Source organism: Coregonus lavaretus, assembly GCF_964263955.1.
Source record: "Coregonus lavaretus genome assembly, chromosome: 2".
In the NCBI taxonomy this organism is placed as follows: domain Eukaryota; kingdom Metazoa; phylum Chordata; class Actinopteri; order Salmoniformes; family Salmonidae; genus Coregonus; species Coregonus lavaretus.
The window spans coordinates 5,409,619-5,423,566 of NC_139989.1; the positions used below are offsets into that span (position 1 = coordinate 5,409,619).

General features: G+C 44.7%; 1 protein-coding gene across 1 annotated transcript; it reads right to left on the reverse strand.

Moving 5' to 3' along the window:
• Positions 1–1,094: 1,094 nt before the first annotated feature.
• On the reverse strand, positions 1,095–9,083 carry LOC311146369 (GRB2-associated and regulator of MAPK protein 1-like). Its single transcript, XM_084182855.1, has 6 exons — positions 8,816–9,083; positions 6,681–6,821; positions 5,681–5,811; positions 4,305–5,501; positions 3,862–4,037; positions 1,095–3,486 (listed from the first exon to the last, which is right to left on the reverse strand). Exons 1-6 carry the CDS (start codon positions 8,934–8,936, stop codon positions 2,610–2,612), a joined length of 2,643 nt encoding a protein of 880 aa, XP_084038981.1. The 5' UTR covers positions 8,937–9,083; the 3' UTR covers positions 1,095–2,609.
• Positions 9,084–13,948: the final 4,865 nt, after the last annotated feature.

Sequence of the window (13,948 nt, forward strand, 5' to 3'; positions counted from 1 at the left end):
TCGCAGTGCACAAGTAATTTATCTGCGTTTGTTTGAATCCCAGCCTTATTAAACATTTCTATGGCATGATTGGTGAAGCAGACTTTTAGGACTCTATTCAATCTGTATCGCTGAAGTTCAGCATTACAGCGCGATTGAAATGTACAGGCGTTAGCGGAGACTGCGTTCACAGAAAACGCTGCTTATGTTGGCACAATCGTAAATTACCTTTACATTTCTATCGCAAAATCTGTAACGCTTCAGCGATACAGATTGAATAGAACCCTTAGTGAAGCGCTCTCTTTGTTGTTTGTTTTTAGTGAAGAGCTGAAGCTGGGCTTTAAGAAGGACACTGCCTTCAAGGGCAGGCAGTCTATGGCGTTGGGAAGTGAGGAGCATAACGTGCGTGCTCGGCAGGAGCCTGTCGGTATAGAGCCAGGTGGACTGTCTGCTGGACCAGGCCATGGACCCCAACGTTCTGTGTGGGCTGGGAGCCCTTGATCTGAAACACACACCACCTAATGAGATGCCCCTCCGCGAGACAAAACGTAACCATGTTGTAATACTTCAAAAATACACTCTTCCTTCCTTGATGTAATCACTGACCCAACTAAATATTATAGGTTCAAGAAATGGTTCTGGATCAGGGATTTCTTCAAGGGAGAAACAAAGCATGCATTCCTATAGTATTCAAACAGGGCCAATGACTGTTGCTCATGATATAGTGGCGATGTTGTTCCTTACATACAGCCTTATTTTACATTTGACCTTTAGCAAACGCTCAGAGCGACTTGAGCGCATACATTTTCTTTTTTTCTTTGTACTGGTCCCCGGTGGGAATCGAACCAACACGCTGCAAGCACCATGCTCTTCCCTACTGAGACACACGGGACCACCTTATTGCCTTAGTCTCGTCAGTCATTTTTTATGCTTGAAAAAATTAAGTTAATGAATCCAAACTGACACTCAAATTACACTTCTATATTGTTTAACGAGCTTTTCAGTTTGTTTGGAATGCACTACATGGCGTATCATTACTAAACACCAGTCCTTCGATGTGCATTTGTGCGAAAGACGTAAGGTTGTCGTCATTGTAACTCAGCCAAAAGACAAGACAATGTGTCCATTTTTATTGATCATACACAACCATAGAAACAGAGCAAACAGAGTTAAATCAAAATATAATAGGGGTTGTTCATAAACGTTACCGTCAGTTTTCCCATGACAACAGAGTTTGTCGATGAGCATTTTACAGTTTAGTCCTGTGCTACTGGTCATTTTACAGTTACTGGTACTTACCACCCTTTTATCACTTGCATAACATTACACTAATTCATGACACAAAAACACAGGAAAAATGACACCTGAGGTGTATTCAGTGAGGTGAAACGGTCAGAACGTTGCAGATAGAAATGTAATGAATAGAGCTAACATGATTCTCTTTTCTATACATGACAGAATCATCTGTGCTATACAATTCATGATCTAGCTGAACGTTCCATAATGCAGCACCCTCTTGAACGGCCCCCAGCTAAATGTAGTTTAGTTAAAAGTTCTGTGGTGGGTTAAATTAAGGCAGATTAGTCTGGTATGTCTCAAGTCTGAGAAAGTCTGCATTTTTGAATGTGCACAATAAAAGGGAAAATATTGTTAGTTCAGTTTATATCAAATGAATCAATGGCTATTTCAGTAATTAAATATCACCAATGTAACATATCCTTGCAGTCTATATAACAAGTTCTCCATTTCATTTAGTCAAATACATGTTCCTTCTGTAATGGTACATAGTTCCTTCTTGATCACCAAAGCTTCCCCTTCTTTAGCTATTACATGTAAAGCCAACGTTGTTAAAAAACCTTGTGGTTTTTCACAATGTCATGAGTTGATTGTCACAGTCCATTTGTACTGGCAAAGGCTTTTTTTAGACAAGTGCATCTTACATTATGCAGAATCTGAAGTTACATTGTATTGGTTGTTGTTACTTGCATATTAATTCAGTATTATAATAAGGCAACAAGAAGTGCACACTGTTATAAATGGGTTAAACGCCATCGCTTCGATTTAGCAGCTGTGCCTGCTATCGCAAACTTTCATGAATAACCTTCAATTACTTCTGTGGAAAGGCTTTGGGTTAATGCAGGTAGTAACGGAGTTGAGAAAAAATGTCCCGAAAGAGGACAAAGAGAAAATCAAACAGATAATATAACATGACAAGAGTTAATACACAACACATCCCTGTTACATAGTTAGACAACCGTAATGGTTACCAGGGTTGGACTTCGGAGAGCTGGATCAACAAGTTAGGCAGCCAACTTCCAGATACACCGAGATTACTCTTGGTTTTCTGGTTCCACAAGAAAGCTTAAAGTGGAGTATGGGTTATTGAGAGGAATTATATAGTCAGTTATATACCATGCCCAATTCAAGTGTTATCTTTCTTGAAGAACTAGAATGTGCAGTTATTTCAGAATGTTGAGGAAAATCGTCTGACCAACTCATGCTATGAAATAACCCCCAGAATTAGAGTACAAAACGGACTACAAAACTGAAGGCAAAAGTTTACGTCGGCATTGGCAGCACATTGCATGTTTTTTTTCTTCCTAGACTAGTACTTTTGTTAAAGGGTTAGGTTATATTTTAGGCCTCCAACCGTTAATAAACTGCATGAGTTTCTTCACTTGGAGTTTGCTTAACTTGAAGTCCTCCGACAGAATCTCTTCCGTGAGCTGCAGGAGAAGATTTCCGTCGATTTTCTCCGTCACGAACAAAGACACAATGTCGTCGGAGAGGCCAATGAACCGTAACGATTTGGACACCTCATCGATGGAGAGTCCAGATAGGTTGGTGGGTGGTTGCCATGGTCCTCCGGGGGCTGGTGCGGAGGGGGAGGACAGTGACAGTGGGGGGAGGGGCGGATAGGAAATGGAGAATATGTCTGTCGTCGTGACCTGATCGTGTTGTTGGCTGACCAGGCACTTTAGAGTGTCCTGCTCCGTACCTTTGACTGCATCTGTACCTTTACATTTACTTGTCTCATTTGATTTGGGCGTCCTCGGTGGCAAGATGGGGCACGACAGGCTTTGTTTAGTGTTACATTCTTCTATAGTATTATCTCTGTACATTTCCAGGGTGTAGCTCGACGACTTGGTGCAAAACTGATTAGTGTACGAGGCTTTGAAGGGGACAGCATTACTGCTCTGCTCTCTTCCGTCAAAGTCAAAAAGGCTGGAAGTGCAGGGTGACTTAGGTGTGCCCAGGGGTCTTTTTCGGGGATAGCTGTAGTAACTTCGACAGTGGATGGGCAGGAACTCCTCCATGCCTTGAGAATCCCCTCCACAGAAGTCGTTGGGCCAAGATAGTCTAGAAGGGCAGGAGGTCACGCCGTCGAACGGTGGGCTCACGTGGGACGTTGTCGGGCTTTCCTCGTTAGCGTTGGCCTTGACCCAGTTACAGGGGTAACACACATGGTTCTGCTCCTCCGCCTCGGTCACTTCATTCCCTCCTCCACTGCCGGCAGCAAAATAAAAATACCAAAGTTAGTGAAAAGAACTAGGTACAAGTTGAGATTAAACACTACTAAACTATTCTGAAATAATGTCACATAGGGATAAATGAAGCCCAACATTCCAGACCATTGGGAGGTAAACAAAAGCTATTGACTAGTCAGCAATATGTAAGGAAGTGTGTACATAAGTACTTTTTTTATTGTCATTTCAATGTATCATCTAGGATCAAAATAAAAACTATAGACTGCAGGGCCAAATCCTTACTTAAGTGGCGTGTGTGAGACATGGAACCTTAGTGTAAATCATGCATTGAACTCAATGGAAGGTGTGTGCAAAGGATGAGGCTACATATTGGGATTTGCCCCCCAGTCCTTACATGCTGTGTAGGCCTGAAGCATAGTAGGAGAGCGTAGGGCTTGGCGAGCGCGTTTCCGTCTGCCACGCCTTAGCTCCAGCCGGCGTTGTGGTGGACATCGTTGGGGTGGACATCATCTGCTTGGAACTTCGGGGGGGAATGGGAGGGGCGTTCAATAGACGACATTCTTCCTTCACCTGGAGAGGAAGGTGAAGGAAAACCAGCTAACTTTACAAATTACAATTCAGCGTGTTCACAATATGTTTGTCTTTAGCTGTGAGAAGCTGTTTACACCAGAAAGAATATTAAATTGTTGTTACAATGTAATGTCTCAAACACTACATCTGATGATCATAAGCAAATTATATCAGTCATTTAAATATTTTCCCCAATTTGCTTGGTAATAATAATGTAACATTAGTTGGTAAAATGTAGCCATGGTGATGGATCACATGTGTACTCACAGCTTCGGACTTTGGAGGGACTGGGGGCGGAGGTAGACAGATTTCAGAGCTGATCATTGGGCCCACATGACTGGAGGAGACGGGGTACGATAGGACCGCCATGGAGGTGCCGATGGTGTTGCTGGTGCTTCTCGGGTCCTCGCCGCCAACACTGTGCCCTCCTCCCCGACTTGATCTCAAGTGGTCCAGCCACAGCTCCTCGTAGGGCACATCCGACTTCAGGAGGACGGACTGGCTCATGTTCTCCAGCAGCTCAGGGAAGAGGTACTCTGTGTCGACCGAGTCGACCGGCACGCCCTCGGGCGGCAGGAGCGCCCAGTCCCCACACAGCGTCATGAAGCCCTGCAGGTTGACCTCGCTGTTGCTGTGCAGGTTGTTGCCGTAGACGCACACCGAGAGCCGGTGGAATGACTGGGTAAGCTCATCGCGGGCGTACGTGAGCGAGCTGGGCACGTGCATGTGGGAGGGGCAGCCATTGCTGCTCCCGCTACCGCTTCCACTGCTCTTCTTGGGGCTCTTCCCGTCGACGTCGTTCCAGTCGGTCCTGACATCGCGCACAGCACGGGAATAGTCGTCAATGTCAAACTGCTCCTGGCAGAAGGTGAACCAGCGGTGCACCATTGTGTCCAGCCACAGCTCGCTTTGTAGGAGCCCCTCAGGGATGATGAACTTGGGCATGGAGGCCATGTGGAGCGGGAAGTGGACAGGGATGATCTTGTTGCTGCGCAGCACGCAGCCCACCACCACCGTTTTGGTCTGGATGTTGACAAACTTGTAGCGGTGGCCCTCGCGGATCAGGTGCAGGTCGTGCTGGTTGCGTGGCGGGCTGCCAGGCACAGTGACGTTGACGGGCAGCCGGGTCTTCTCCACGATGTCACGGATGGTGTGCTCGCCCTCCTGCATCTGGAGCTCTAGGGGGCTGCAGGTGCTGAAGCGACCCTTACACTGGAAGGGCAGGCTGACGCTCTCGTTGGTCCGGTGGTTCATGCAGATGAGGCAGGGCATCTTGCCACGGCTCGCCATCTTGCTGATGGAGTTGAGCTTGCTGATCTTCTTGAAGATGGTGTTGAAGCGCGACTTCTCCTTGGACGCCTTGGCGTAGAGGATCTCTGCCTGGCCCATGAGGGTGAGCTCATCACCGGTGCTTAGTGTGATGTTGTACACCTCTGTGTCCTCATTGCATTCACCCGAAGCCATCTGTGAGACGAGAACGTGTTAGATTGCAGCCTCATTGCCTAAAAATCACATAACTATAACCCCATAAAAACACTCCAATTGGACTCCTACTATGACATTTGGGAAACGTACATAACTTGCACGTCACTTTATAACGCTAAAATCATCTTTTGATTAACTATCAACCAATAGCAACTGACCTTCACATTGAACGTAATTTCCTCCATGACATAAACCCGTTCGGGAAATGCTTTGGCCACCTCCTCCACGCTGTTGAAGTACTGCACCGGCTCCTTGACATCTCTGTCCTGCTCCAGCAGCTTAAACTGACCTACAGGAGGGGGTGGAGAGAATCAGATGGGAGAACTTGCTTACATGTAACCTTGTTTATGTTACTGGATAGGATAGGCCTTTGTTTTAGTTTAGTCTGTGCTTGAAAGGAAACATTTCTGAAATCTCTCAGTGAACATTACTATCTGAATACCCCTGGTTCCCAGCAGTAGCCTGAGCCTTCACCAGGCCAAGCTTTCATTGCAACCTCACTGTTCCAGTGTTATGTACAGTGTTTCCGTGAATCAGTTTTACAGTTTGGTGCACTGACTAAGTACACTTCCCCTATGCTGTAAGTGAAGCGAGAGCATTGATCATATGACAGTGTGTGAGGTTTCATCAGCCAGATCAGCTTGATTGGGGCAGGCGCAGCAGCGAGTCATTGATGTAAAATGGACCCATCTGTGTAATCATTGATTCGAGCCTGAGAGGCTTTTAAGATCAGCGAAACAGGACTGTGCCTGTTCTAGACCAATTCCCCTGAGCAAACAGTACTATGTGCATGTTTGCATGTTGCATATTTGATACTAGCACAGGATTTATAAAGCACTGATTGTACAGATGTATTTTTCTTGATTAACTGAAATGGCTTTAGAACGGCATTGTAAAGCTTGTTGACAAGGAAATAAACTATTAGCAAAGATCTGTCTGTAATCAGTCCACATTACGTGTATATTACTGCAAAATAGGTAGGTTAAATGATATGCTAGATTGTGGCAAAGGAGAGTCATAGTCGATGTTAGGTTGAGTGGGTAGTAGCGTACTGATTACTATTACTCCGTAAGGCATTCACATACATCTGAATAAAACATGGCCATGTGAACCACTGATACAGAGTAGATTTCATAATGGAACAGCGATTTGACTAACCTTCATAATGCACTGGGATCTCTATTTTGGGCCCAATGACATAATGGCCCTCCTCCAGACTGTGTGCAGTGATTGTTGTCCATTGCCGACAGGAATGAATCAAGAGGTAGTCATTGTCTCGTAAGCCGTCCACCAACTCACCTGGAGAAGAGAGGCACTTCCATAAAAATGACATTTTTAACAAATACATTTTTACAAATGTTTGACTACAGTAAATCACAATCTTTGAAATGTATAACTTTAGTTATCAGTCCCCCATGAATATTATATTTTACATGATTTGCATATCACTATGTTTTTTATGTAGACTTTGTAAAAAATAACTACGTACACTATATATACAAAAGTATATGGACACCCCTTCAAATTAGTGGATTCGGCTATTTCAGCCATACCCGTTGCTGACAGGTGTATAACATTTAGCACACCGCCATGCAATCTCCATACACAAACATAGGATGCCAACTTTCCAACAAGTCAGTTCGTCAAATTTCTGCCCTGCTAGAGCTGCCCCAGTCAACTGTAAGTGCTGTTATTGAGCAGTGGAAACGTCTAGGAGCAACAACGGTTCAGCCGCGAAGTGGTAGGCCACACAAGCTCACAGAATGGGACCGCTGAGTGCGTTAAAAAAGTTTGCCCTCGGTTGCAACGCTCACTATCGGTTCTAAACTGCCTTTGGAAGCAACGTCAACACAATATATTTTCATCGGGAGCTTCATTAAATGGGTTTCCATGGCCGAGCAGCCGCACACAAGCCTAAGATCACCACGCGCAATGCCAAGCGTTGGCTGGAGTGATGTAAAGCTCGCCGCCATTGGACTCTGGAGCAGTAGAAACGCGTTCTCTGGGGTGATGAATCACGCTTCACCATCTGGCAGTCCGACAGACGAATCTGAGTTTGGCGGATGCCAGGAAAACGCTACCTGCCCCAATGCATAGTGCCAACTGTAAAGTTTGGTGGAGGATGAATAATGATCTGGGGCTGTTTTTCATGGTTCGGGCTAGGCCCCTTAGTTCCAGTGAAGGGAAATCTTAATGCTACAGCATACAATGACATTCTAGATGATTCTGTGCTTCCAACTTTGTGGCAACAGTTTGGGGAAGGCCCTTTCCTATTTCAGCATGACAATGCCCCCGTGCACAAAGCGAGGTCCATACAGAAATGGTCTGTTGAGATCGGTGTGGAAGAACTTGACTGGCCAGCACAGAGCCCTGACCTAAACCCCATCGAACACCTTTGGGATGAACTGGAATAACGACTGCGAGCCAGGCCTAATCGCCCAACATCAGTGCCCAACCTCACTAATACTCTTGTGGCTGAATGGAAGCAAGTCCCTGCAGCAATGTTCCAACATCTAGTGGAAAGCCTTCCCAGAAGAGTGGAGGCTGTTATAGCAGCAAAGGGGGGACCAACTCCATATTAATGCCCATGATTTTGGAATGAGATTTTCGACGAGCAGGTGTCCACATACTTTTGGTCATGTAGTGTAGCTTGCTAAAGCTTCAAATAATAAAAAGTATTGCTCTCATGGAATGTCATTCCTTGAACTATAAATATGGCTATCATCAAGGCCTAAACCAAATTCCATTTGCATGTGAAAATGTCTGCATTTGCTCAATAGTTTTGTGGCAGTCCACTCTTGGTGGGTGTTGCTTTTTTCTGTATGCATGCATTGTCCCAAGTAAGCTAGGTAGCTAGCTAGCTACGGACGGTAGCTAGCTATGCTACAGAAAATGCTCCTGCAATGCATTCCTCGATCTTTGCATTTCAACTTTCTAACTTGTTTTGTTTAAGCTTGATAACAATAAAGACTTAACAAGTTAGCAAGGAATGAATCTAGATAGCTAGCTAGTTACAAGCTTTAATCAAAGTATTGTATTATGGCAACTTTAATTAGCTAAAGCTTAGCTAAGCTTTTACAACTTTCTTGACTACAGTAGCTAGCTGATGTCAACATTGACAGAGTAACGTTACATAGACGGTATGGCTAGCCAACTAGGCTAGCCAGCTAATTAACTAGCCAGCCAACTTTGCTAGGTTGGAGGCTAGCTAATTGGCTAACTGGCATTTTATGCAGCAAATCAACTGGTTAGCCCCTCCTAAAAAAAATAAATTGCTCCAGAAGTTGCCTTACCACTGTCCAACTTGACAATTTGCGGCAGTCTATAAACACTGACAAGTCGATCTAAGGGTAAAGACGTCGTGCTCCATGATACATCTTTCAAATTGTTGTACAGCATTGATCCAAGGTCCATGTTAGCTTGTAAACACACGACACATTAGCATGAACGCACCCGTTGCTGCTAGCTATGCATTGTTCTCTCATGTAACCTATAATTTTCTTATAGTTCTGTTTTATTTACTTTGAGGTTAGCTAGCTATCATGAATAGTCGCGCAGCCATGTTAGCTCCTTGCTAGCTGGTATGCTAGTTAACCCTAAATTGACAGGAAATGCCATGTATTGAAACCATAGATATCTGTACATGCCAGACGTCTACTTCCAAAACGATTCCCCTGTCTGCCAGTCAGCCGTTGCAATTACTGCAGGGTCACGCACAAGCCTAGGGTATTATATCTGAACCCAAGAGAGAATATCAGAGTTAATTAAAGTCTTTATTTTACTTTAAGTCCTACTCAAACAACTATCAGTCTGACAAACATAATATGTTATGCATATAACATACATTCACCTGCCAGTTTATTAGGTACACCACCCCATTCACAAAAATGTATCACTCCTACAGTGAGTCAAGTGGCTATGGCTTGCTATGTAAAGCAGGCAGACAGGCATCAAGGCATTCAGTTACTGTTCAATTAAACGTTAGAATGGGCAAAACGAGTGACCTAAGCGACTTTGAGTGTGGTTTGATCGTAGTTGCCAGTATCTCAGAAAGGACGCCCTCCAGGGCTTTTCACGCACGACAGTGTCTAGGGTTTACCAAAAATTGTGTGACAAACAAAAAACATTCAGTCAGTGGCAGTCCTGTGGGCGAAAATAGCTAGTTGATGAGAGAGGTCGAAGGAGAATGGTAGTGGTGTGCAGAACAACATCTCGGAATGCACAACTTGTCGATCCTTGTCATAGATGGGCAGCAGACGACCACACCGGGTTCCACTCCTATCAGCTAAAAACAAGAAGAAGCAGCTCTAGTGTGCATGCGATCACCAACATTGGCAACTGAGGAGTGGAAAAATATTGCCTGGTCCGACGAATGCTGTTGGCAGTCAGGATTTGGCGTAAGCAGCATGAGTCCATGGACCCATCCTGCCTGGTGTCAACAGTACAGGCTGGTGGCGGTGGTGTACTGGTGTGGGGAATGTTTTCCTGGCACATGTTAGGTCCCTTGATACCAATTGAGCAACGAACGTTTCTGACACCTTGTAGAATCCATGCCCCAAAGAATGCAGGCTGTTCTGGAGGCAAAGGGGGTCCGACCCGGTACTAGATGGGTGTAGCCTACCTAATTAACTGTCAGGTGAATGTATATATAAACGCATATATTGGGATTTTAATATGTTATGCATATTATGCACACTGAACTGAGAAACTAAATTATTGATAAGCCGAGCTGAGGAAGTCAGGCCTGCAGGGTGGGGATCAAATACATAGGAAAACAAAACACAGGTATTTGTTTTGTTTTTCCACTCCATGCCACATGCATAGGCTACCAATATCAATCTTGAAGATCACTGGGCCTAGGCTACTCCAACACCAGCAGAAGATCACTGGGCCTAGGCTACTCCAACACCAGCAGAAGATCACTGGGCCTAGGCTACTCCAAGAAGACTGCCCAGTGATATCTCTCTTCTTTGTAGCTGGTGCTGAGCTGGCTGTAGGCTGCCTAGCCCATGTCAGGACTGTCAATGCATTGCTACTGTATGCACCAACGTCAGTTGTCATACCTGTCTCACGTTCGCAAGGAATGTCTAAACAGCCCCAACGCTCTGTCTAAACATTTTTATAAACTGGGTGGTTCGAGCCCTGAATACTGATTGGCTGAAAGCCATGGTATATCAGACCGTATACCACGGGTATGACAAAACATTTATTTGTACTCTTCTAATTACGTTGGTAACCAGTTTATAATAGCAATAAGGCACCTCGGGGTTGGTGGTATATATGGCCAATATACCACGGCTAAGGGCTGTATCCAGGCACTCCGCGGTGCGTCGTGCATAAGAACAGCCCTTAGCCGTGGTATATTGTCGGAAATTCTGAAAATACAACTTGTAAACTCAAAGCAACGAGTTGTGTGCATTCACATGCTTTTAACTCATTGCGTTCAAACCTTTGGCAGATATCTAACTCCATACTACTACAGTGCTGATCAAGCTGATCCTAACTGTTATAGGCCAATTTCTATTTTGCCCTGTTTATCAAAAGTGTTGGAAAAACTTGTCAATAATCAACTGACTGACTTTCTTGATGTCTATAGTATTCTCTCTGGTATGCAATCTGGTTTCCACTCAGGTTATGGATATGTCACTGCAACCTTAAAGGTCCTAAATGATGTCACCATTGCCCTTGATTCTAAGCAATGTTGTGCTGCTATTTTTATTGACTTGGCCAAAGCTTTTGATACGGTAAACCATTCCATTCTTGTGGGCTGGCTAGGGAGTATTGGTGTCTCTGAGGGGTCTTTGGCCTGGTTTGCTAACTACCTCTCTCAAAGAGTATAGTGTATAAAGTCAGAACATCTGCTGTCTCAGCCACTGCCTGTCACCAAGGGAGTACCCCAAGGCTCGATCCTAGGCCCCACACTCTTCTCAATTTACATCAACAACATACAGTGGGGGAAAAAAGTATTTAGTCAGCCACCAATTGTGCAAGTTCTCCCACTTAAAAAGATGAGAGAGGCCTGTAATTTTCATCATAGGTACACGTCAACTATGACAGACAAATAGAGAATTTTTTTCTCCAGAAAATCACATTGTAGGATTTTTTATGAATTTATTTGCAAATTATGGTGGAAAATAAGTATTTGGTCACCTACAAACAAGCAAGATTTCTGGCTCTCACAGACCTGTAACTTCTACTTTAAGAGGCTCCTCTGTCCTCCACTCGTTACCTGTATTAATGGCACCTGTTTGAACTTGTTATCAGTATAAAAGACACCTGTCCACAACCTCAAACAGTCACACTCCAAACTCCACTATGGCCAAGACCAAAGAGCTGTCAAAGGACACCAGAAACAAAATTGTAGACCTGCACCAGGCTGGGAAGACTGAATCTGCAATAGGTAAGCAGCTTGGTTTGAAGAAATCAACTGTGGGAGCAATTATTAGGAAATGGAAGACATACAAGACCACTGATAATCTCCCTCGATCTGGGGCTCCATGCAAGATCTCACCCCGTGGGGTCAAAATGATCACAAGAACGGTGAGCAAAAATCCCAGAACCACACGGGGGGACCTAGTGAATGACCTGCAGAGAGCTGGGACCAAAGTAACAAAGCCTACCATCAGTAACACACTACGCCACCAGGGACTCAAATCCTGCAGTGCCAGACGTGTCCCCCTGCTTAAGCCAGTACATGTCCAGGCCCGTCTGAAGTTTGCTAGAGTGCATTTGGATGATCCATAAGAGGATTGGGAGAATGTCATATGGTCAGATGAAACCAAAACAGAACTTTTTGGTAAAAACTCAACTCGTCGTGTTTGGAGGACAAAGAATGCTGAGTTGCATCCAAAGAACACCATACCTACTGTGAAGCATGGGGGTGGAAACATCATGCTTTGGGGCTGTTTTTCTGCAAAGGGACCAGGACGACTGATCCGTGTAAAGGAAAGAATGAATGGGGCCATGTATCGTGAGATTTTGAGTGAAAACCTCCTTCTATCAGCAAGAGCATTGAAGATGAAACGTGGCTGGGTCTTTCAGCATGACAATGATCCCAAACACACCGCCCGGGCAACGAAGGAGTGGCTTCGTAAGAAGCATTTCAAGGCCCTGGAGTGGCCTAGCCAGTCTCCAGATCTCAACCCCATAGAACATCTTTGGAGGGAGTTGAAAGTCTGTGTTGCCCAGCGACAGCCCAAAAACATCACTGCTCTAGAGGAGATCTGCATGGAGGAATGGGCCAAAATACCAGCAACAGTGTGTGAAAACCTTGTGAAGACTTACAGAAAACGTTTGACCTGTGTCATTGCCAACAAAGGGTATATAACAAAGTATTGAGAAACTTTTGTTATTGACCAAATACTTATTTTCCACCATAATTTGCAAATAAATTCATTAAAAATCCTACAATGTGATTTTCTGGATTTCTTTTTCTCATTTTGTCTGTCATAGTTGACGTGTACCTATGATGAAAATTACAGGCCTCTCTCATCTTTTTAAGTGGGAGAACTTGCACAATTGGTGGCTGACTAAATACTTTTTTCCCCCACTGTACCTCAGGCAGTAGGAAGCTCTCTCATCCATTTATATGCAGATGATACAGTCTTATACTCAGCTGGCCCCTCCCCGGATTTTGTGTTAAACGCTCTACAACAAAGCTTTCTTTGTGTCCAAAAAGCTTTCTATGCCCTTAACCTTGTCCTGAGCACCTCCAAAACAAAGGTAATGTGGTTTGTTAAGAAGAATACCCCTCTCCCCACCGGTGTGATTACTACCTCTGAGGGTTTTATAGATCGGCAGGTAAGGGTGCTCTCGAGCGGCTAGATGTTCTTTACCATTCGGCCATCAGATTTGCCACCAATGCTCCTTATAGGACACATCACTGCACTCTATACTCCTCTGTAAACTGGTCGTCTCTGTATACCCGTCGCAAGACCCACTGGTTGATGCTTATTTATAAAACTCTCTTAGGCCTCACTCCCCCTATCTGAGATACCTACTGCAGCCCTCATCCTCCACATACAACACCCGTTCTGCCAGTCACATTCTGTTAAAGGTCCCCAAAGCACATACATCCCTGGGTCGCTCCTCTATTCAGTTCGCTGCAGCTAGTGACTGGAACGAGCTGCAAAAAACACTCAAACTGGACAGTTTTATCTCCATCTCTTCATTCAAAGACTCAATCATGGACACTCTTACTGACAGTTGTGGCTGCTTCGCGTGATGTATTGTTGTCTCTACCTTCTTGCCTTTGTGCTGTTGTCTGTGCCCAATCATGTTTGTACCATGTTCTGTGCTGCTACCATGTTGTGCTGCTACCATGTTGTGTTGCTACCATGTTGTTGTCATGTGGTGTTGCTACCATGCTGTTGTCATGTGTTGCTGCCATGCTATGTTGTTGTCTTAGGTCTCTCTTTTTGTAGGGT